The sequence below is a fragment of the Piliocolobus tephrosceles genome, chromosome 10 (genome assembly GCF_002776525.5).
Source record: "Piliocolobus tephrosceles isolate RC106 chromosome 10, ASM277652v3, whole genome shotgun sequence".
In the NCBI taxonomy this organism is placed as follows: domain Eukaryota; kingdom Metazoa; phylum Chordata; class Mammalia; order Primates; family Cercopithecidae; genus Piliocolobus; species Piliocolobus tephrosceles.
Window position 1 is genome coordinate 77,022,459 of NC_045443.1, and position 26,159 is coordinate 77,048,617.

At 36.8% G+C, this 26,159-nt stretch overlaps 1 protein-coding gene across 1 annotated transcript in view; it reads right to left on the bottom strand.

Annotated features, from left to right (window-relative positions):
* Positions 1 to 6,046: 6,046 nt before the first annotated feature.
* Positions 6,047 to 26,159, bottom strand: part of PAWR (pro-apoptotic WT1 regulator) — an 88,947-nt gene continuing 68,834 nt past the window's right edge. Inside the window, exons 5-7 of the mRNA XM_023218719.2 lie at positions 13,804 to 13,951; positions 11,644 to 11,748; positions 6,047 to 6,772 (exon numbers count right to left, since the gene is read on the bottom strand). Coding sequence (XP_023074487.1) covers positions 6,686 to 6,772; positions 11,644 to 11,748; positions 13,804 to 13,951 — 340 coding nt within the window. The 3' untranslated portion in view covers positions 6,047 to 6,685. The remainder of the gene's footprint in view (positions 6,773 to 11,643; positions 11,749 to 13,803; positions 13,952 to 26,159) is intronic.

Genomic DNA, 26,159 nt, shown 5'->3' on the forward strand with positions numbered 1-26,159 from the left:
ATATTTGGATAGAAGCCTCTAACAATGTAAATATTGCAAATTTCAAGTTCCATAATATGTCTAAACAGGGATAGCAACTGATTATATGTGGATTAACAATAGTGAATAACTGAGCACATTTTAATGTGAACAACATACACAGCAGTCAAAACTTATTGTTTTTCCTATGTGTAAAGTAAAAATTCAATCTATCTTTAACTGGCTCACATTGTTTTCATGTTGTTCAACTATTTGAAACAAAGAGCTTTTTCCTTTCTTTAAAAGGATTTTGATTCAGTCATTAACAGATTTTTTAAAGTGACAGTAAAATTATGCATTTGGTCCAGGATTAAGAGGGAAGTTTTACTTGCTAGTTTTCTTTTTATCTGGCTAGACATCATAATAAAATGAATGGACTGTAAAGGATCTTATAACCCGTCTCTCTCTTTAATATGAAGGTCCAATATTACATAATTCTTTACAAGGGTTGACCAGGAATGAAATATAACCTCTTTTAAAGATGAAGAAAAACTGAAAGAATAAGATTAAGCAAATATGTGGGTAGTTTACAGTTGCTGACAGAACTGTGTGCACGCGTGCATGCATGCATAAACACCAAGTGAATCTAGAATGGAAAAAAATAGAGTTTGATGAAGTCTAAGATGAAAGGTTCCAGTTTCATTTGATTATGAGACCTTGGAAAAATTTACTGGCTTGCTAGTGAAATACGTTCTTACATAGGGACTTGAAGCGTTTATCTAAATAGACTGACTCAAGGATGCTTTTTCTCTTGTTAGACTTGTATGACATTACTGAGATTAATTTAGAGTTCTAGAAGTAGAGAAGACTGATTATCTTGTGCCTGTGTATGAAGAATGACAAATTAAGACAAAAGGTTATGTAAACCATTTACTAAAAAAGTCTAAATTTTTATATTCCTAGGTCCCTACTTATCTTTTACAAACTTTGAAGGACCTGAAATTCTTTGGACACCATCAGATTTACTTTGTAATAGTTACGATTTTGAATTAAGAAATTATTCATGTAGTTTTAAAACACAACTAGAATTTTCAGTCAGGCTGAACTTTTGTGCACTTCCTCATTTATTCGAGAAATCCCACCATTAATGTATTTAGATCTTAACATGATGGCTTTGAGTCTTAAATCATTGTCCACCTAAAATAATATACCAAATAAAGATTTTGAAAGTGCTGCATATGGTTTCTGTAAGAGGTATATAAGTTAATTAGATTACCAGAATTACCCTTTAGCTTCAAAAGTAAAACTCATGGTCAGGATTTTACTGATAGTATAGGAAGAAACAAAAAACACTGCTGAAAAATAAATGAAAAAACTTTTATTGAGTATTACTTTATACATGCAAATTAAAAGTGAATCTATATTAAGCTGACTGTTCCACAATAAAAACCTATGCAATGGAAATGATCAAAGCTGTCTACACAATACTAATGTGTTCAATAAATTATCCAGATGTTTTTCTGCAAATATTTGGATTACCTGAATTAGCTGATTCTTCAACAAAAGTTAAATTTTAGCTTTAATATGGTAGCAGCAGAATGCTACTTAAATTTAGAAGAAAAACATAAGAATAAAAACCCCGAATAGCATAGTCAAATCTTCCAAGAAATAAGTTCACCAAAAAAGTAATATACACCTATTTGGTATCCAGAGGAGGAAACAAAACAAAACACAGGCACTTAATCAACATTCACCAAGTGATCATCACTAACATTCTATTATTACCAGAGCAACTGTCAATATGTGAACTGTAGATCAGAACAGACTTACAAATCTAAAAACAAACCAGTAATCAATAATATATACAGAAATACTAACTTGAAGTCACATTTAAATACCATCAAGTTTGGTATATCTGATATAGACTGAATTCATTTCATCACTGCTATAAATTCCTTAAAAGTGTTCTTTTCCTAATGTAACGTTATCTTTAAAAAATGGCAAAATATTTCCCAATATGCATCAGTTCTTTCACTCCACCATTCAGTAAATGTTGCAGCAAATTAAACAGAACCTGTTAACTAGATCTAAAAACAATGGCTGAATAATTAACACAAAGAAGTACTTTTGAGTCAACTATTCAGATTAGACAGGCTAATGCTAACTAAGACTGCATTTTCTGCTACTGACATGCACTATATAGATCATACACTAAGATGGAAGGTTGGTCCATGTCCATTTATTTAAAGATTCTGTAACACCTATAATAGTATTTAATACAGCTCCCACAAACACTATTCTTCTCACATAGATGTAGTTATTTTTAGTGGGGATAAGGATATGACACATGCTATGAGATTCTAGCTAAGAAAATAAAAACAATACGGGCTCAGGTTTTCTTAGCAAGTTTTTAAACTGGGAAACAACCAACTTCCATATATCCAGGAGAAACTTAGCATGGGGGAAGGTGCCTTAGTTGATGTGCCTGATAAGCAAACTGTTAGTTGTCTCTTAGTATTATGTTTTCAGCTTAATGTAACAACAAAAGAAAGGTGTCACACTACCTCTCAGATAATAACAATTGCAATCTTAGAGATTGTAATTGGGATTACAATTACAATCCCATGGGATATCCTTTATTAATGAAAGCACAGTTCCAATGCAAAAGTCAAGCTTTATGGTTACATATTAGGATAGGTTCAGACCCAATATGACCATGTTTAGCACTAACTTTTAACATGTTAAAGTTCTGATTCCTGAAAGTTTTTCTCACTTAATATATTCCCTCCAATGACAAGTTGGTGTGTTTGGCTTCTTATGCTGAAAATATATGCCTGAATCCTATAACAAGTTATTAACAGTATCATGAATGTTATTAAATAAGTGCCAGCACTGCATGGAACTTACTGTCACCGACTCAGAACCATGAAACTACACACATATGCACACACACACAAAAATCCCAAAGAGACCTATCATTGTACATATGAATACTGTCCAAGGTATCAGATCAATTATCAAATCCAAGGTCTCTGCTGTTTTGTCTTACGGTGTTGAATATATGAATGCTTCTCTATTACACTGACTTTTTTGTATTACTTTCAAGAAACTATTAACTGGATTCAAAATCTTACACTTTTATTTCTAATTATAAAATCCAGATTAATCCAGAAAACACAAACCACATGTAACTGAGGTAGGTTTTTCACCTTACTACACTGATTCTACCACAATTTAAAATTTTAAAAATTGAAGAAAAAAAAAAAAAAGACTACATTGCTCCATATACCTGCCTCTGATACTTAATTTTCTGCATTTGAAACTACTTGAACAAGTGTGACAGTACTAATCTACTGTATTTAGTAAATCCCTTAGTACCTACAAATACACACCCAAAAGCCCTTCCCCCCTTCTCTAATGGTAACTGTTGTATAATAAAATTGCCAACAACTCTAGAGAGATGAAATGAAGATTACTATAGCAATCTTCATTTAATTCATTTCAGAAATCAAGGAAGCAAGTCATGTTCATTTTAAATATGACAAACTTACTATTTTGAAAATGAGCTCATAAACACATTAGAACTTTGAATGTGCTTTATTATGCCACAAATTCCCAGGAGATTTAAGAAATAGTATTTCTGAACAGGAATAATAATTTCACAAATACTATCACTTTATTGACAATAGACAAGTCTTTTAGGGTAGTGCACACGTACTTAACATCTACCTTCTAACAATCTCAACACTTTTTATAAATTTTCAGGGGAAACTGCAGCAGATCCTACTTAATTTTTCAATGGTTAGTGTAAAACTCTGTATGTAAAATAAATACGTATTTTAAGGAGATGGGAGAAGGACTGCATGTGAAATGCTTTGCCTAAGTTGTAAGGCTCCTGTCTTTACACTATCATTATGTTAACAAGGCCACAATAAATCACTGCTAGAAATGTTCCCCCCAAAATTCTTAAACAGCTCAGTCTTTAAAAGTATTTAATAATTTTTTTTTCTTTCGTGAGACAGAGTTTCACTCTTGTTGCCCAGGCTGTAGTGCAATGGTGCGATCTCAGCTCACCAAAACCTCCGCCTCCTGGGTTTTCAAGCAATTCTCCTGCCTCAGCCTCCCAAGTAGCCAGGACTACAGGCATGCGCCACCACGCCCGGCTAATTTTGTATTTTTAGTAGAGTCACGGTTTCTCCATGTTGGTCAAGCTGGTCTCGAACTCCCAACCTCTGGTGATCCGCCCGCCTCAGCCTCCCAACGTGCTGGGATTACAGGCATGAGTCATCGTGCCCAGCCTAATTGATATAATTTTTTAAAGTGAAATGAAGTGTTCCTTTATTTACATATGAATTAAATAGAAAATTCAAAGTAATTTTTTTAATGAAAACCCACATACCGATATATTTTAAGGTTGGATACTAACAGCACTTTCACAAGATCCAAAGTGTGGATGAGGAACTAGGCAATAAGGACATGTGTGGCACATAACTAAGGGTACCTAAAGAAAAGCGAGTACCTCACGACCAAAAGTAGCTAACTATGCCTGGCATACCAACCTGTCATGTGGGCAGCAGATCACTGTTCCCATGCTGGGAAAGAGTCTCCAAGAAGGGAAGCCCTTATGCAGTAATTCTGCAACTATATTAAATTTGGTAATCTAATATTAAACTTTTTCGTGAGCAGTGAATACACACATGGTCATATAAAAACCGCCCTGGAGACCAGGTTAATTATTAAATAAACTAAAAGGGGAGAAATGCTGGTAGATAAAATTATGTCATTTCCAGGGTTTTCAATGGAATAAAGAAACAGCAGCAGCTGCTTCAAAACTAGGCTATGATCAGAAACCTCAGATGATAACCTTTAAAAATTCTGGAGCCCAGAGTCTAAAGCTAAACCTACATAGGCGCTACAGCCAGGGAGTTCTTTCTTTAAGTTTCTCAAGTGAGTCTGATGATCAGCCAAGCTCAAAACTTCTTAATTGGGGAAGGGAGAAAGCCAACCTAGGTAAATGTAGAGACTTTTAGAATTCAACATTTGGGCCAGACGCGGTGGCTCACGCCTGTGATCCCAGCACTTTGGGAGGCCAAGGCGGGCGGATCACAAGGTCAGGAGATGGAGATCATCCTGGCTAACACGGTGAAACCCCGTCTCTACTAAAAATAGAAAAATTAGCCGGGCGTGATGACGGGTGCCTGTAGTCCCAGCGACTCGGGAGGCTGAGGCAGGAGAATGGCATGAACCCAGGAGGTGGAGCTTGCAGTTAGCCAAGATCACACCACTATACTCCAGCCTGGGCAACAGAGCGAGACTCCGTCTCCAAAAAAAAAAAAAATTCAACATTTGATACTTATCATTTACTCCACATTTTCCCCCAGCTGTCTCACCTTCTCTATTTTTCTAACAGTGAAAAATAAAAGGGCTTGGCAAGTGAAGGAAAAAGTCAGTAAAGTACCCAAAATGGATTTGACTATATTCAAACCACTTTCATATATTAACTAGATAAAAGGATATCATACTGCTATTTGAAATTCAATCATCAAGCAAAAATGTCATAATGTCAATGTATTTTAAAGGAAGGGGGGGTTCTTAACATGAAAATGTAATACAAAAACAATTCTAATAATAATATTTAATACAAGAGAAAATTTGTATAATTCTTTAGAAGTAATTCTGTTTTTAAAATTTCAATGCTAGGAAGAAAATCCCTTAAAATTGAAATAGGGGAATATTCTCTCATATGAAAAAAACTGTGACACAGTGTTATTCTTCAACTTAGAAATCAGGCAAAGTATTTTAGTACTATTTCTGCTTACATATTGTTTTGTATAAATGTTTTAAGTATGAATAACATTTTGGTTTTTATTTTAGTGTGCATGTTAATATAATAAAAATATGGATTTTTTTCTCCTACACTGACTTTGTACACTTTCCAGGCCTGAAGAACAAACAACTTTTAAAATATCCTATGTTCACTTGCAAACCTTAGAACAATTAAAAAAAGGTAGTACCTACATAAGAAATTTTACATTAAAATTACAATTGTATGTTTTTCAGGAGTTAAAGTGATTCAATTTTTCAATATTCAAACACAAAATAGTAAATTTTTATTTACTATAGCGCAATTCAAGTATTCTCTTAAATTTATATTTAATCGACTAGAACATAACAATGACTTTATAAGAGCTTTCCTTTTAAGAGGTTGCTGTTACACAAAAGTATGACTCTATTACTCTAAATGCTTAGAATAAGTGGAAAGAAATGACAGTAGACAAAAACCTTTATGAGTGAGTCATCAACACATAAAAGGTTGCACACATCAGTAATAAGGCATGTGTAGGTAATATCCCAAAAGTATTTAAACTCATGTAAACAAAGACTATGTATATTCCTAAGGGAGAAAATGTACTACCAAAGATAAAATATATTCAAACAGCTGTGACTTTAAACCATGTATTAGTTGAATACCACACAAAACCAAAAAGGCATTACCTATCATTTAATAACTGAAAGATACTACTTATTTGTGAGATAAAAGGTTGATGCTTTTTTTAAAACCAATAATGAAAAAGAAGTATTCTGAAAACAAACATCCATTTTCTAGAAATAAATACACATGCTTAGTTATTTTCATGTATTGCAGCATAGGAATATTGTGCTAGCATTGACCATAACATTCAATCAGTAGTTTAAAATATTTTTTCCACATTGAGTCTTGAATCTTCTACCTGGTCAGCTGACCAACAACTTTCAAAAGAGTTTTATTTTCCTGCTTTAGCTGTTCATTTTCATCTTCTATGTCATCTAGGTCCTTAAGAAAAAAAAAAAAGATACTTTAAAAATACTTAAAAATATTTGATGAGAGATGAAAACACTTAATATACATTCAAAAATAATTCATACAACCAATTAATTTTGAAATGAGGGTAAGCTCTGAAAACAACTTTAGATGTAATACGTCCCACCAAAAATGAGCATCCATTACTTAAATCTTCATTCTTATAACAAGTCTATAGGCCAACTCTTAAAGATCTTTCAGTTTTTCTAAGGAAGCCAAAAGTCAGAACTTTAAAATTGTGAATCTTCCAATTTTCAATCATCATAAATAAGTTAGTTTTTTAGCTAAACAAACTCCACTTCCCTTCCCTAAAACTGAGGCAAAAAAAAAACTATCCATGCAAGTCATATGTGGTATTGAGCCCTAGGCTGCAACCTCGTATCAAATTAGGCATCAAAAGGTGCGAGTACAAGTTCTAGATGCACTCCTACCACTTTGTCTGATCTTTAAAGGTGTACAATGGGGATAACACTCCGGGGAGGTGACAAAACTGAGGCCTACAAAAAAGGGGATCTGGAGTATAGAGAGTTGATCTGGATCAATTTATATGTTGGACTTTTCTACGGCATTTTGAAGCAAAGGTTTTAGCGCTAAAAATAATTCAAAGCCACTAAATTAAGTATTCGCTCTCCAGCTTTAAAAGCATATGATCCACCTCTTTTTTCCCTGTATTAATCCTTGTCCCAAATACACAACCATCTGGTTAAAAAAAATTCACCATAAGTTTTAGTTACAAGAAACGTGATTTCAAGACAGACTCTTTACTGTTAAAAAAGCAGACATTTACAGATTTATTCTTGCAGTTTAAAGTTTGATGTAATCAATTTGAATCACTGCTATAGTATAAAAGCTTTCTAAAACGTTTAATATATTGCCTTTGGATAATTAGGTAAATTATTTTAAAATTTACAAGATCAGAATTTGCATTTATTTACAAACTAAATGAATAATGTTGGGAAACATTTGTTTAAACAATAAAAAATACAGGATTTCTAAAATTACCACAGTTGAAATCTACCTAAAATTTAGAATTAAATGATAAAACATATTCATGTACCATTATTAGATTATAAACTCTATGAAGGCAGGGGTTTTATTATTCTTAAGGCCCACAGTGCCTAAGACAGTTCAAACCCATCAAGGACATCAAAAATATTTGCAGAAACAGGTTGGGCATGGTGGCTCATACCTGTAATCTCAGCACTTTGGGAGGCTGAGGCAGGCGGATCTCTTGAGGTCAGGAGTTCGAGACCAGCCTGGCCAACATACTGAAACCCCGCCTCTACTAAAAATACAAAAAATAGCCGAGTGTGGTGGCTCTTGCCTGTAATTACAACTACTCAGGAGGCTGAGGCAGGAGAATTACCTGAACCCAGGAGGCGGAGGTTGCAGTGAGCCAAGATTGCGCCACTGCACTCCGGCCTGAGCAACAGAATAATGTAATCAAAAAAAAAAAAAAAAAAAAAAAACCTTTTACTGTCTGTCTATATACCCCAAAGAAAATAAATCCTTCTATCAAAAACACATACGCATGTGTATGTTCACTGCTGTGCCATTCACAACATCAAAGACATGGAATCAACCCAAGTGTGGTACATATATGTTATGGCATACTATAAAGCAAAAATAATAATAATAAATATTTGCGGAAACAGATAACCTACAGAATGGGAGAAGATACTCACAAACTATGCATCCGACAAAGGTCTAATATCCAGAATCAACAAGGAACTTAAATCAACAAGCAAAACACTATACAATACCATTAAAAAGGGGCAAAGGACATAACAGACACTTCTTAAAAGAAGACATATGGCATGGTGTATGTAATCCCTCACACCTGTAATCCCAGCACTTTGGGAGGCTGAGTCGAGCAGATCACTTGAGGTCAGATCAGCCAGGCCAACACATGGTGAAACCCCATCTCCACTAAAAATACAAAAATTAGATGGCTGTGGTGGCACATGCTTGTAATCCCAGCTACTTGGGAGGCTAAGGCAGGAGGATCGCTTGAACTCGGGAGGCAGAGGTTGCAATGAGCTGAGATTACGCCACTGCACTACAGCCTGAGTGATAGAGGAAGACTCTGTCTCAAAAATCAAAAACAAAACAAAAACACAAAACAAACAAAAAGAAGACATACAAGCGGCCAAGAAACATGAAAAAATACTCAGTATCACTAACCAGAGAAATGCAAGTCAAAATCACAATGAGATACCAACTCACGGCAGTTGTGATGGTTAATATAAAGTGTCAACTTGATTAGCCAGTCAAAAATTGCTATTAGTAAAAAGTTAAAAAACAACAGATGATGGTGAGGCTGCAGAGAAAAGGGAATGCTTACACACCGTGGTGGGAATATAAATTAGTCCAGCCACCGTAACAAGCAGTTTGGAGATTTTTCAAAGAACTTAAAACAGAACTATCATTAGATCCAGCAATCCCATTACTGTCTATATACCAAAAGAAAATAAATCTTTCTATCAAAAAGACATATGAATGTCTATGTTCACTGCTGCGCCATTCACAGTATCAAAGATATGTAATCAACCCAAGTGTCCATCAATGGTAGATTAAATGAAGAAAATGTGGTACATTTATGTCATGGCATAGTATAAAGCCACAAAAAATAATGAAATCATGTCCTCTGCAGCAACATGGATAGAGGTGGAGGCCAGAATCCTAAGCAAATTAGCTCAAAAACAGGAAACCAAATACTGCATGTTCTCACTTGTAAGCAGGAGCTAAGCACTGAGCACACATGGATATAAATATGGGAACAATAGACACTGTGGACTACTAAAGGGCAGAGGAAGGTGGCATAGGTTAAAAAAAGTTACCTGTCAGGTATTATGCTCACTACCAGGGTGATGGGATCTGTATTCCAAACCTCATAATCACACAATACTCCCATGTAACAAATCTGCACATGTACCCCCTGTATCTAAAATACAAAGTAAACCTTTTTTTTTAATTTAACATTTTTTAAATTTTTTAATTTAGAATTTCTTAGATCAAATTCTAACACCAATATAGGAGTACTTGTATTTTATTTTGAGATGGGAGTCTCGCACTTTTGTCCAGGCTGGAGTGCAGTGGTGTGTCTTGGTTCACTGCAAGCTCTGCCTCTCGGGTTCACGCCATTCTTCTGCCTCAGCCTCCCGAGTAGCTGGGACTAGAGGTGCCCATCACCACGCCCAGTTAATTTTCTGTATTTTCAGTGGAGACGGGATTTCACTGTGTTAGCCAGGATGCTCTCGATCTCGTGACCTCATGACCCGCCCACCTTGGCCTTCCAAAGTGCTGTGATTACAGGCGTGAGCCACCATGCCCAGCCATAGGAGTACTTGTATTGGAACCAAAGACAAAAAGCAGTCCACAAAAAGTAGAAAGACTTAAAATACCTGAAGTCAAATACTGGCTCAGTTGATTCTCTATATGACTTTCAGCAAGTTAAATTCTGAGTTCCACTGTCCTCATATACAACCTATAGTTAATGCCTCAGAGCTTTATTAGAACAAGTCGGCATATGATGAAGCCTCTCTTTTTCTCCTTTCATGGTTGGAGTTGAGACTGGATAGTGGATTTGCTACAGTTTTCCCTGAAGCAGACTTATTCTTTCCTCAATCTTAGCCAAAAGCCTTCTAAAAGGCAAAATTATGGAGTCTCTTCTCATCACTGTTACCTAATAAGCAATTACAACTGCTTCTAGCAAGTAAATTCTGGGGCTGAAAACAAGAAGGAGAGTTAGCTACAAAGAATATAGGGCTAAGGCTAAACCTAAAGTTGGGGATGCATTAAGTACAACTGGAGAAAAAAAAGTGAAGATACACAGACATCTGGAATTTCTTATAGTGATAAAGTACCAATTTTAGGGCCAGGCACAGTGGTTCACGCCTGTAATCCCAACACTTTGGGAGACCAAAGAAGGCAGATCACTTGAGGTCAGGAGTTCGAGACCAGCCTGGCCAACATGGTGAAACCCCATCTTTCCTAAAAATATAAAAATTAGCCAGGCGTGGTGGCACATGCCTGTAGTCCCAAGCTACTCGGGAGACTGAAGCAGGAGAATCGCTTGAACCCGGGAGGTGGGGGCTACAGTGAGCTGAGATCGCACCACTGAACTCCAGCCTGGGCAACAGAGAGAGACTCCATCTCAAAATAAATAAATAAATAAATAATAACAATAACAATAATAATAATAAAGAGTACCAATATTACTTTTTTTTTGTGGGGGGACAGAGTCTTACTCTTGTTACCCAGGCTAGAGTGCGGTGGCACAATCTTGGCTCACCGCAACCTCCGCCTCCCGGGATCAAGCGATACTCCTGCCTCAACCTTATGAGTAGTTGAGATTACAGGTGCCCATCGCCATGCCCAGCTAATTTTTCGTATTTTTAGTACAGTTGGGGTTTCACCATGTTGACCAGGCTGGTCTCGAACTCCTGGCCTCAGGTGATCCGCCCTCCTTGGCCTCCCAAAGTGCTGAGATTACAGGTGTGAGCCACCGCGCCTGACCTATTTTAGTTATTTCTTGAGGCAACTCTGTGCCAGTGCCCTTATGTATGGTGGTGACAAAGCACCTGTCACCTCCAGACTTTAACAAAACACAGAACAAATCCATAAAGCAGTCTACCTCCAAAAGAATAAAATTAAGTGAGCTAAACTGATAACTGCCCAAAAGAAACCAGTTTTTGGAAGAAAATGATACTTCTTACTAATTATTATTTCACTAACAAAAGAACAAAGTGAATAATGCAATTAATAATTTCTTCATATTTGTATATTTTCATCGAATTGAAAAAAAAAAACCCTCCAAACCTGAAACATGGTGAAATACTTACTCTATTTAATAAATCAATTTCTTCTTTGAGTTTTCCAATCATTTCCTCTTTATCTTGCATCAGTCTCACAAGTCTTAGGTTTTCTTGTCTTTCTCGTACTACTTCCTGGTAGACACAATTTAAAAAACAGTAATTAGGAAGTAATTGGTCATTTATAATATTCCTAAATGGCATATATCTGCCAAGTTTGGTAAAATATCTTATATACATGAAGATTTCCAATGAATTCCTCAAAATATTTGGTGAAGGAACAAAGATCCCACCACAAAAGGAGAATGAGGGGAATACAGGAGCTGTTAGGATGCTCCTGAGTAAAGCTATGTTTATACAAGTCTTTAACAAAACTAATGTAATAGACTCAATGATTTAACTTCATGTGAGTGTGTATGTATGTGTGACAGTGTTTCGCTCTTGTCACCTAGGCTGGAATGCAATGGCACTATCTCGGCTCACTGCAACCTCCGCCTCCTGGGTTCAAGCAATTCTCCTGCCTCAGCCTCCCAAGTAGCTGGAATTACAGGTGCACGCCACCATGCCTGGGTAATTTTCATGTTTTTAGTAGAGATGGGGTTTTGCCATGTTGGCCAGGCTGGTCTTGAAATCCTGACCTCAAGTGATCTGCCTGCCTCAGCCTCCCAAAATGCTGGGATTACAGGCGTGAGCCACTGTGCCCGACCTGTGATTTAACTTCTTTAGCTTATCACCACTGTAAGTTATGAACTACCTTATTTTTTAATGGGTATCTTGTTTGAAATAATTCAAAATTAATTTTTATTAAAAATACAAAGTTTAAGAAAAGGAGATGGCTCAATAGAAATTCTAAACAGAAAAACAATTATCCTAGTTTTACTTCTGGCTCTGCCAGTTAACTGATAATGAATAAAAAGAAGGAACTAAAGTAGATTACTGACTTTTAATTTTTTTTCTTTAAACAATGCAATACCTTTTTCAAAGAAATCTTATTTAGAATCCAAGGCATTGGACTTGCTCAGCCACCTTGGGGGCAAAAGGGAAGCAGAGCTCAAAAGGCTTTGCCCAGAACTTGGCTTCTTTCCTACTAAACCTCCTAGACAACAATCAACCATCCATATCCCTTAGCTGCTGCCAACTACTAGCAATTCAATCCAAACTCTTGTGGAACTCATGGGCAACTCCCTTCAAAACTAGTAGATTGCATATTAGTAAAGTTTTTAATTTAAAATTATGAAATAATAGGCTGGGCAGAGTGGCTCACACCTGTAATTCCAGCACTTTAGGAAGCTGAGGTGGATGGATCACCTGAGGTTAGGAATTCAAGACCAGCCTTACCAACATGGTGAAACTCCAGCTCTACTAAAAATACCAAAAAAATTAGCCGGGCATGGTGGTGCATGCCTGTAATCCCAGCTACTTGGGGGGCTGAGGCAGAAGAATCGCTCGAACCTAGGAAGTGGAGGTTACAGTGAGCCAAGACTGCGTCATTGTACTCCAGCCTGGGCGACAAGAGCAAAACTCTGTTTCAAAAATAAATAAATAGATAAATAAAAATAAATAAAATTATGAAATAACAATTCCAAGAAGAAACTGTTGTTAAAGCTTAGAAATGTGACCTCAAAATAATCATGTTATAAAATAGAAACAAGTTTTAAAAATGAAATTTCTTTATATAACATATAAATTAGATCTTTAATAATATAGAGAATAATCTCAAGTAAAACAAAACACATTTTCAACAATTACAAAAGTATTCAACACCATTGCTAATTTTAGGGGGTGAATGTCAGTGGCACAAACCTGAGACCCTACAGTTAATAAATTTATGCCAATAGTCATCTGACTTGTACAGAAAGACACTTTTAAACAGGCATATTCTTACACAAAATTGTTTCAAACATCAAAGATGGACCTAACTCAGATTTACTCCTATAATTTGTAAAGTGACAAATGAAAATCTATTCAGACAATATAATAAATACACAGTAGTATATATTTGCCAGCTCAGGCTTCTAACCACTTCAAAAACAAAGACTTTTAATATATTAAAGGTAACACTTGGCAGAATAGAAGCGCATATATTAAATATTAAGGAATATTATTTCCTTTCTCGCTCAGCTGCTATGAAACAAAAGAATTCTAACGGTATATTAATTTTATCAATTTTAACTAACTTATAATCCATACCTTTTCAAGATCTTCAATTTTCTTTTCCAGTGTGCTACTTGAAACCAGATTACCTGAAACATTTGCATCCCTGTTGTATCTAGGGAACCCACTTCTATCTGTTCGAGAATATCTACTTGAGACATCTTCTTCAGAGACACTGGTTGTGCTGTGGAAATATAAACATTTTATTAAGATCTCTAGTATTCAGCAAGAAAAACACCAAGAATATTTTCTATTCAGCTTAAAAAAATTAACATTCCTCAAGGACATATGGCTATAGTAGCAACTTATTTGTAACTGCAGAAGTTAATCATTATTCCAACACAATGAAAAAAATGTAAAAGTTACCATTAATTCTTTCAACCATTATCTACTGAGTAGGTGTTAAGTAATGACTGAGTAGGTGTTAAGTAATGAACACTGTTCTGGATACTGAAGACTTAACAGCGAACATAAACATGGACTCTGTCCTTGATAGAGCTTTCGGTTAAAAGGGAATATAACTAATAATAAATAAATCAACATGATCAGTAAAACAAGGTCAGTGATGGATACTATGAGAACTATGATAGCACAGATCTCCCAGATTTTTTTGAGATGGGGTCTCACTCTTGTCACCCAGACTGGAGTGCAGTGGTGCAATCACAGCTCACCACAGCTTTGACTTCCTGGGCTTAAGTGATCCTCCCACCTCAGCTTCCTGAGTAGCTGGGACTACAGGTATGTGGCCACCACACCGGGTACATTATTATTATTTTTTTTTTTTTCCAGAGACAGGGTTTCACCATGTTGCCCAGACTAGTCTCAAACTCTTGGGCTCAAGCAATCCACCCACCTTGGCCTCCCAAAGTGCTAGGATTACAGGAGTGAGCACTGTGTCTGGCCTAGATCTCCCAGACTATCTGTGTTGAAAAACCACTTTCCTTCTTCAAAATTCCATCTTTCATGGACCAACACTTTTAAAAAGTAAAATTAAAATGAACTGCTGGAAAAGTAAAAGTTAAAATCCAAATGTTTCATTAGATTCAGATCCACAAAATTATAAATAGAAAAAAAGAAAAGAATCACATAAAGTGGTAAATTCTCCACTGTAAGTATGCATACATACAGGCAATTAACACAGAAAATTGCTACCACACTGATAATTTTGTCATGCTGTAATTTTAATTTAATCAAAAGTTGTAAGTAAAACAGCGATTCTTTAAATACCAATTCATGTCCTCTGAACAGCACATATGTCAGTATTTAAAGTTTTTAATGTAACAAATGAGTTTGCTTCTTGTTTGCCGTATTATTACTCCACTAAAAATTACCCCCAAGCCTACACACATCTCTTATCTCAAAGTTCCCATTGGTCAGGAATTTAGAAGCAGCTTAGGTGGGTGATTATGATTCAGGGCTTCTCATGAGCTTTTAATCAAGATGTTGGTTGGGACTTCAGTTATCTGAAGGCTTAACTGGGCTGGAGAATCTGCTTCTAAGCTCACTCACATGACTGATGACAACGGCTTCAGTTCCTCACTACATTGGCCTCTCCACTAGCCTGTTCACCACATGGCAGCTGGCTTCCAGAGACAAAGTGACAGAACAACTGAGACAGATGCTGCAGTGTCTGTCATAATGCAACCTCAAAAGGGACATATTATCACACTGACCTTATTCTATTGTTCACACATATCAACCTGGTATATTGTGTGAGAGGATTATACACGGTGCAAACATTAGGAGGTAGGGTTCACTGGAGACTATCTTGAAAGCCGGTTACCACATTTGTTAACTAATCTATGTTGGACTGATGACAATGCTACTCAACAAGGGATAATGTATATCTAAACTATTTCTGTGTTTTAATAGCACCGAGAGAAAACAGTCTCAAATGACAGAAAGAGGAGTGATTTTAATGCAATTTCAACAAGCTTGGACATTCATTTCTTAAAACTTTTGTCTAAAATGCAGAAAATTTGCTTTTCAAAATTTGTTTTCAATCCTTTACTGACTTGTATCCATTTCCAATAATTTATCCAGCAAATTTACAGTCAACTCTAAAGTGACTTCTGGTTTTAAAAATTTGATTCCTTATCTATGAATTTCTTACCCATGGATTTTCTTGTGATAGAAAATAAGTGTCCTATCAAATGTCTAAGGTATTTGATTGTAACCTTTTCAAATGTGCAATATCAAGATCACCATCTACTTTACTGATAGTTGTTACTGTATCGTAGTACCATTTATAACAAGCTAAGGTAACTTTCTCCTCAAATATCCAACTTTCATTTTTGTCACCTGATCTTATCTGCCATTGAAAAGCCTTCTCGGCTCACTGCAACCTCCGCCTCCTGGGTTCAAGTGATTCTCCTGCCTTAGCCTCCTGAGTAGCTGGGATTACAGGTGCCTGCCACCATGCCCAGCTAATTTTTTTTTTTTTTTTTTTTTTTTTGAGATGGAGTCTCACTCTGTCGCCCAGGCTGGAGCGCAGTGGCACGATCTCGGCTCACTGCAAGCTCCGCCTCCCAGGTTCACGCCATTCTCCCACCACAGCCTCCCAAGTAGCTGGGACTATAGGCGCCCGCCACCATGCCCGGTTAATTTTTTGTATCTTTTAGTAGAGACACGGTTTCACCCTGTTAGCCAGGATGGTCTCGATCTCCTGACCTTGTGATCTGCCTCAGCCTCCCAAAGTGCTGAGATTACAGGCATGAGTGACTGCGTCCGGCCTAATTTTCCTATTTTTAGTAGAGACAGGGTTTCACCATGTTGGCCAGGCTGGCCTTGAGCTCCCGACCTCGTGATCCACCTGCCCCGGCCTCCCAAAGTGCAAGGATTACAAGCGTGAGCCACTGAGCCTGGCTGACTGACATTCCTTCTTTGCATGGAAAGCTAAGATCACTTAAAAAATAAACAAAGAATGAGGTATCAGACAATAAGTCTAACTCACATATTTGAAAAGCTGGGAACCAAACTGGTTTCTTATCTTGCAAAAACACCAAGAGTTCATCCCAAAGTTCGAATACTCTTGACTGAAAGGTTGCTTTGAAGACCAATGTACACCCTAGCATCTGATAACAGTTGATCAGCTAACTCCCAAACTACAGTATCTAATTTTTCAGAAACCTCAAATTTAATAAATTAGTGTTTAATAATTGACACTTTGAGTGAACTATACTGTGAATTCAGCTGATATAGCAAGAACACCATTGAGTTCAGCTGACAAAGCAAGACTTTCTCAATGAAAGAAGCAGGACACCGATTTACATTCTGGTACAAGCTTCAGCATGTTTTTCTTATCACTGTGCCTGCATAATTAGAATATACTCCTACAAAAGTAAAGCAAAACTCCAAACCACATTTGCTGATACTGTAACCCTTTGCAACTGTTATATAGTTTAGAGCAAGCTGTATTTGTCAGCAATGAAGGTGAGAAATAGTTACTTCCTATGTTAGCAAAACCAATGTGTTCATCAAATTGTAACAAAAATTCCTTTGCTATCCTTATTTGTCTGAGAGTTAGTTTTCCATATCACTATCCTGTCCCTAAATACATCAAGCTATGGTGTTGCTGGAAAGTGGTATGGGAACTATCTTCTTTACTACAGATTCATCCAAGATTTCCAAGCAAATATATTTTGTCTTGTCATTTGTATGCAGGTTTTTTTTTAATGTTAGCAACCTCAAGTGAGACTATCAGAAACCCCAAAAATACTAATGATTACATGTGAAATCCTGAACATCTGCTCCGGTCATCTTTGTGATATTCTTTCAAATAATGAACTTGGTTTTGAACATATTTGATGAATTGGTTTTGAACATGTCATGCCTACAACTACCAATTAAATTTTGATCATTTTATATTGTTTAAATAGCCAGTGTATCTCCAAACAACCCACTTTGGTTTTAGCACTTTGCCCATCAATTATGGCTAAAAACTAAACATAAGACACATAGTACTTTCCAAGAAACTAGTACAAATTCTTTTGATTTGTATCTCTTTGAAATTGCTTCCATCATCATCATTTGGTTTACTACTGCTATTGCATTCAAAAAAGTGTATCTTTGTCAATAAAGTCCAGTAAAGCTTGTGTTGTCATCAGTAAATCAGACCTATAAATAATATAAATTTTGCTTCCAGGATTTAACTACTACTTGTAAAAGATAAAATTCAAAAGAATGAAAAAGTTTTACATTTTTTATTACTATATATTTTAAAATTATTTATGGAACAAGAATAATTAAAATTAATGAGATTTTAAAAATAAATGCTTTGTTTTTTGGCAGGGGGTGCGGGGGGATACAGGGTCTTGCAGCACCGTCACCCAGGCTGATGTACAGAGGTGTCATCATGGCTCACTGCAGCCTTGAAACTTCAAAACTCCTGGGCTCAAGTGATCCTTCCACCTTAGCCTTCCAAGTAGCTGGGACTACAGGCACATGCCACCATAACTGGCTAATTATTTTTTTTGCAGAGACGTGTCTTACTATGTTGACCAGGCTGGTCTCAAACTTGTGGCTTCAAGCTATCCTCCTGCCTTGGTTTTGGGATTATAGGCATGAGCCAGCCACATTTTATTTAATTCTTATACATTTTTGGGTTACAAATGACTAACTTCAAAATGTCACACATTTTAACAGTCCTGCTGTGCATGATTAGCATGCAACTCACCACTGCACTTGAAAAACTCTATATCCTGTTCACAGAGTAATCCACTGATCACGCGCTTGGATGTGATGATGACAAGTCAAAATGCAATTCAAGCTGCGAAATGCTTATTCTCAAGTTCTTTTCTTGTCTTAGATTGATAACAAACAGTTCAAGGACTACACTTTGGGTACCACTATGTTAAGAGAAGGCTGAAACTTAAAAAGGAGAAAAATGTGCAAAAACCTAGAAACTGTAGCCCATTTGAGAAACAGAGAACTCCAATATGGCTAAAGCATGGAGTGTAAACTTAAGAGTAATAAATATGAGGGTGAAAAAGCAAGCAGGAAACCTGAGTTTGTTGTTGTTGTTGTTGTTTTGAGAGACAGGTTCTCACTCTGTGGCCCAGGCTGGAGTGCAGTGGACAATCATAGCTCACTGTAAACTCAAATTCCTGGGCTCAAGCAATCTTCCCACCTCAGCCTCTGGAGTAGCTGCATGTGTGACCATGCCCGCTAATTTATCTTAATTTTTTTTTAGAAGTTAGGTCTTGCTATGTTGCCCAGACTGGTCCTGAAGTCCTGGCCTCAAGCAATCTTCCTGCCTTGGCCACCCAGTGCTTGGAGTAGAAGTCTGAGCTACCACGCCTGGCCCTGAAAGTTATTTTATGGAAGAATTTAAACTAAGGGTCTCCAAATATTATTCACAATTACATACCCATGTTGGTATGTATGTTTACTTATCTACCATTTTAATAGGATTTACAATATGACAATATAAAATAATCATCTGCATCCCAAAAATACGGCATAAGAAAAAGACTAAAATTTGTTTTATTTATGGTACAAAAATTTGTTCTCACAAATATTTTAAATTAAAAATTGAATATGCTTCATTATTTCTGAAGATCTTAACACCATATGATACAGAGATTCAAAGATCTAGTTCTAACATCAGTTTGAATATTTGATTTTTAATGGCTATCAAAGTAGAAAGGGATGCCTTACAAAAAAATGAGAATTTTCTTTAAAAGTTTCACTTAAAACCTCAAAATCAGCATAATTTTTCTTAATTCATGAGAACAGATTTGATTTTGTGTATCTTACCAGCTGAAAAGCAATGTGGTCTTACTTGCAGTTAAACACTTGATTTTCTCCATAAATTCCCTAATCCCAGACTTGCATATTTTGTAATAAACTAGATAACTCATAAATCCACATAGATGGACATTCAAATTATAGTACTGGGCAACATGCAGAAAGTGAACAAAGCATGCTTCCCTCAGGACACCTTTAGTACCAAATGACCATCTGACATATAGAGCAAAGAAGGAATGACTAAATAACTATTACACAGTAGTAGCTTTTAAATATTAATGCCTTAGTGTTTTTCAAATAAAAAGGTAAATATGAATAAAAGTTCCAATATTTTCCTCCTGCACCCTAGCAGATTATCTTGTATATCACCCTGATTCAGATTCCATTTAAAGGTAACGGTAAGCCCTTAAAGCAGGGAAAGTTACAGTATCATTTTTATAAAATATACTGGAGATGAGCTAAACAGAGACAGAGAGGCCAATGTGGAGGCTATTGTAATCACCTATGTAAAAGATGATGGTGCCCTAGATTGGCGTGATGGCAATGAGATACTCAGGAGATAAACTCAACAAGGCTTGGTGAATGAATGGATATGGATGAGATAGGAAAAAATAGTATGTGTCAGAAATAATGTCCAGGCTACTGACTTGAGCAAAAGTAGATGTTGATGTCAACTACTGAAATCCATCAGGTTTCATAAGCTTACTTTTGAAAATGCTTAGTTTAGTACACTTCTTAGATATCTAACAGCAGATATTTAATAGCTGTTGATTATATAGGTATGGAGCTAACGATCTGGAGTCTTCAGCATTATGTATAGATAGTAATTGAAGTCATTGGAGTGAATGAAATTTCTACCACAAATACACAAAACCAAAAGAGAATAAAGTCTAAGATTAACAACTGAGTAGGCTTAGCATAGTGGCTCACACCTGTAATCTCAGCACTTTGTGGGGCCAAGGCAGGAGGACTATTTGTGGGGCCAAGGCAGGACAACTGTTCGTGGGGCCAAGGCAGGACGACTGTTTGTGGGGCCAAGGCAGGATTGTTTTTGGGGCCAAGGCAGGATGACTGTTTATGCCCAGGAGTTCAAGACCAGTCTGGACAACATAATGAGACCCTGTCTCTACAAAGACAAAAATAAAAAATTAGTCAGGCATGGTGGCATGTTCCTGGAGTCCCGAGCACTTGGGACTTGGGAGGCTGAGGTAGGAGGACTGCTTGAGCCCAAGAGGTTGAGGCTGCAGTAAGCGATTACACCACTGCACTCAACCTGGGTGTCATGGTGAGACCCTGTAAAAAGAAACAAAAACAAAAAAAATCAAGTAATACCAATACATAAAGAAAAGGTACAGGAAAGAAAGAACTACAAATAAGAATGGGTAATACCAGCAAAGTGGTAAAAAGAAAATCAACAGAGGCAGGTATCACTAAAGCCATACCGTATTATTAAAGAAGACCATTAGAAGCATTTTAAAGGACCCGTTTTACACAAAAACAGAAGTCCAACTTTCTGCATCCATCCATGACCTTTTAAGTAGAAACTATAATGCTGACAGCTACAAACAAACCATCCAGAAACAGGGATGTCCATTAGTAGTCGTGTATTTGCTTGATGAACAAGTTTAAAACAGTATTTCAAAAATGTTTAATTTATTAACAATTTTTAAAACTTTCCATCTTAGGCTTGTCAATGATACATAAACGGCATCATTATGCAATTTTTTTTTTTTTTTTTTTGAGACAGAGTTTCGCTCCTGTTGCCCAGGCTGGAGTGCAATGCCACTATCTCGGCTCACTGCAACCTCCACCCGCAGTCAAGCAATTCTCCTGCCTCCACCTCCCAAGTAGCTGGGATTACAGGCACCCGCCACCATGCCCAGTTAGTTTTTGGTATTTTTAGTACAGATGGGGTTTCCCCTTTTGACCAGGTTGGTCTCCAACTCCTGACCTCAAGTGATCTGCCCACCTCGGCCTCCCAAAGTGCTGGGATTACAGGCATGAGCCACCACACCCGGCCTTCATTATGCAAATGCAAGGAATAGTGAAAAACAAGATCAGTGCTTCATTCCCAATAGGTATGATGTTTTTAGGAAATACTGTCATAATTGTGAAGAATCGTGTTGCTTGATCTTATTGCCAAATTTAGCCATTTAACCTATTTTAAAGGCCAGATATGCACAGTGCAAAATACTCAGAATAAAAGGCTGCTTCATTAACTCCAAAAACTTTTTAACATTCTATTTATGAATGTTAACACAAATCTCTAATATGATCCAAAAAGAATCCTCCCTCCACTCTTAGCTACAAAGACATGAACTATAATGCTCAGAAAAGGGAAAAAAAAAGTATTATCAAAAATAAATGCCACCCCTTACTGGAAGTTTTCCCCCTCTGGGAAGTTTCGCATCTTATGTAGAAACACCAGGGGGTGTTGTGTTGGGGGAAATTACGCTATTATTCTAAAACTATCATGAGAATGAGATTGGCAGCATTAAGAGATTACAGCTAGAGGAATTTTCCACTAAAATAGACATTATAAAGCTTTAGCAATGAGAAGAAATACAAGACTCAAGGGTAAATCCTACTTTTAGAATAAGTATCAGATATTCAGAAGTACAGGATATATTCTGAAATTCCTAAATAACCAGGAACTACATGACTGGCTTCCGTCCTTTTAGTGTCTTTCACTGCCCTATTCTCTTCACCCTCTGCCACTCTCACTCTTCAAAATAGCTCCTTGCTCTGTTTATCTCTCTTCTTCCTTTAAATACAAACATACACATAAGCACATACGCCAACAACTAAAAATCAAAATCAAGTCTCATTAAACTCTCATAACTCTTTATTAAAATTGATACATATTTATTATAGAAAACAGAAAATACAAATGAGAGTAATTCCACTAACCCAGAGACAATGTCCGTTAACATTTTATAACCTGTTAGCAAATGTTTAGCCTTTTGGATTAGATTCCTTTTAAAAATCTTAGGAAAAATATTTATCTCCTCCCAGAAAAATAAACAGTATCTTCTTTTACACAGAATTTTAGCAGTTTATCATATGAATAGTTCTCAGATAATACTTTATATATATTATGATACTTTGTTTTATATCATACTTTTTTGTACTATGCTCTCTCCTCCATTTTACATAAACAGGTAATAATTTTCTTACATAATATTTTTCTATAGCATCATTTTAATGGCTTCATTATAACTCTATAGCAATATATTATAGATTTTAATCTATCTCATTATTAAAAATTTAAGTTGTTTCAGTTAGGGAATATCACACATACTCATTTCTGGTATATTAAATATAGTGAATTATCCTAAAGAGATCAAATATATGTGGCTGCTCAAATTTCACCACCTGAGAGCTAGACAGGTCCAGAAAACACTCTCCAAATATAGTTTATTATATACAGTAGAAATAGCTAAAATTATACATTCCTTATTATCAACATGGGTGTCCTAAAAAGCCAAGCATAGTACTCTGCATCTTTGAACTATTCAATAAATATTTGACATATAATGTGTATATATATATTTTTAAAAAGCCTTCAACTAAGCAATATGAAAAATTTCTGTGTACTAAGAATAAGTGTCACACAAAAACTTGTACATGAATGTTCACAGCATATTGTCTATTATATGTATATTTCATATTAGTCAAAAAGTGTAAAGAATCTAACATGTCCACTATGTTATTCCAAATGGTAAAACATAATATAGTACATCCATGCAAACTACAATATGGAATCATCTTGAAAAAATTATGCTTAGTAAATGATGAGACACAAAAAGCCACATACTTGGCCAGGTGCAGTGGCTCATGCCTATAATCCCAGCACTTTGGGAAGCCCAGGAAGGCAGATCACTTGAGGCCAGGAGTTCAAGATCAGCCTGGCCAACATGACAAAACCCTATTTCTACTAAAAATACAAAAATTGGCTGGGTGGGGTGGTGCCTACCTGTAGTCCCAGACACTTGGGAGGCTGAGGCACATGAATCACTTAAACCCGCAAGGCGGTGGGTTGCAGTGAGCTGAGATCGCACTACTGCACTCCAGCCTGGGTGACACAGCGAGACTCTGTCTCAAAAAAAACCAAAAAAACAATAAAGCCATATACTGTATGATTCCATTTATCTGAAATATTCCATATACACAAATCTATAAGGACAGAAAACATACTACTGGTTGCTGGGGGATAGGGGCAGAGGAAGAATGGATATGAAGGGTATGAAGTTTCCTTCAGGGTAGAACAAATTTTGGAACTAGACAGCAGTAATGGTTGTGAACATTGTGAATGTCCTAAAAATACTGAACTGTACACCTTAAAAGGGTGAATTTTATGGCATTTGAATTACATCTCAATAAAAACAGGGAACAGTATCATCAGTTTAGTGGTTAATTTCCAAATAAATGCACAAAATGCACTTAAAATGACACCAAATATTATTACATGGTTATTTTTCATTATAATGAAGAAACTCTAGATGTTGTTAGACTTCCTAATTCAGAACAAGTTATTTTCTGACTTTGTACTATAGCTAAAACAAAGTAAAGATCTGAGTGGATCTGTGAAATCTACAGCCATATATCCAGAAGTTACTTTTTGGGAAAAAAATAAAATGAAATCCTACGTTAAAAAGAAAAGAAATCTAGTTACTGGTACCATCCAGTCACTTGGAGTTTAAATAAGCTAATCAAACTGCTAATCAAACTACCACACTGTATCTATTTCCTACCCATGCTAGGCAAATTAACATTACTACCATGAGGTAATGCAACATATGCTGACACAATCTGCAAATTACCTGTTTAATCTCATACAAGTCATTAAACTTCACTGTGTCTCAGTTTACTCATTTGTAAAATAAGAATAATAAAAGCATCTCCCTAGGATTATCAAGGAATTAGCTGAATGGAAAGTACTTTGAATAGTACCTGGTACACAGTAATATTATATAAATATTAATAATATTTATGACCTAGAAAAGTTCACAAATCCACCAGTCCACAAAATGTACAAGAATCCCCAATTTATTTTAAATAATCATTTTATGACTTTCATGTATTATTTCCAAATCTATTAACTAGAAAGGTCAATGCTATTGCATGTCTGACAGCATTGGGTAAAACACAGAACATATTCTAATATAGAAATAATAGATCTTGCCAGGCACAGTGGCTCACACCTGTAATCCTAGCACTTTGGGAGGCTGAGGCAGATGGATCACTTGAGGTCAGGAGTTTGAGACCAGCCTGGCCAACAAAGTGAAACCCCGTCTCTACTAAAAATACAAAAATTAGCCAGGCTTGGTGGCACGTGCCTATAATACTAGCTACTTGAGAGGCTAAGACAGGAGAATTGCACCACTGCACTCCAGTCTGGGTGACAGGGAGGGGAGGGGAGGGAGGGAGGGAGAGAGGAAGGGAGGGAGGGAGGGAGGAAGGAAGGAAAGAAAGAAAAAAAGAAAGGAAAGGAAAGAAAGAAAGAAAGAAGGAAAGGAAGGGAGAAAAAGAAAGAAAAGAAAAGAAAAAAGAGAAAGGGAAGGAAGGAAGGAAGGAAGGAGGGAGGGAGGGAGGGAGGGAAGGAAGGAAGGAGAGAGAAAGAGAGAGAGATGTGTCCCTGGTGGTCTAGTGGCTAGGAGAAAGAGAGAGAGACAGAGAAAAAGAGAGAAAGAGAGAAAGAGAAAAGATCTTGAAAGGAATAGATTTCTTTAGAAAGGGCCATATATAGCCCAAGACGACTCGCTTTCTTCAACTACTGAGAGATTCATTTGGTCGTCTTTAGTTTGGATTTCTCACCTTTAAAGAATCTGGCTGGCCGGGCATGGTGGCTCAAGCCTGTAATCCCAGCACTTTGGGAGGCCGAGGCAGGTGGATCACGAGGTCAGGAGATCGAGACCAGAGTGGCTAACACGGTGAAATCCCATCTCTACTAAAAAATACAAAAAACTAGCTGGGCATGAAGGTGGGCGCCTGTAGTCCCAGCTAATCGGGAGGCTGAGGCAAGAGAATGGCGTAAACCCGGGAGGCGGAGCTTGCAGTGAGCTGAGATCCGGCCACTGAGCTCCAGCCTGGGTGACAGAGCAAGACTCTGACTCAACATACATACATACATACATACATACATACATACATACATAGAATCTGGCTGATTTCTGGCCAGGTGGACTGGCTCACACCTGTAATTCCAGCACTTTGGGAGGCCAAGGCAGGCAGACCTCTTTAGCCCAGGAGTTCAGGACCAGCCTGAGCAACACAGAAAAACCCCATCTCTACAAAAAATTTTAAAATTAGCAATTTAATTTTTAAAAATTTAAAAATTAGGGTGTGGTGGCACATGCCTGTAGTTACAGCCACTTGGGAGGCCAAGGCTGGAGGATCATCTAAGCCTGGGAATTGAGGGCTGCAGTGAGCCATGATTGCACAACTGCACCCCAGCCTGGGCACTGGAGTGAGACCTTATCTCAAAAAAAAAAAAAAAGAATCTGGCAGATTTTTCTGGTTTTGACCCTTGACCAACAAACCAAGGAAGTTTGTGTCTACTTGGTGGTTCTCAAAGCAAGAACTACTGGTTAAAACGATGATCATGGTGAAACCCTGTCTCTACTAAAAATACAAAATTAGCC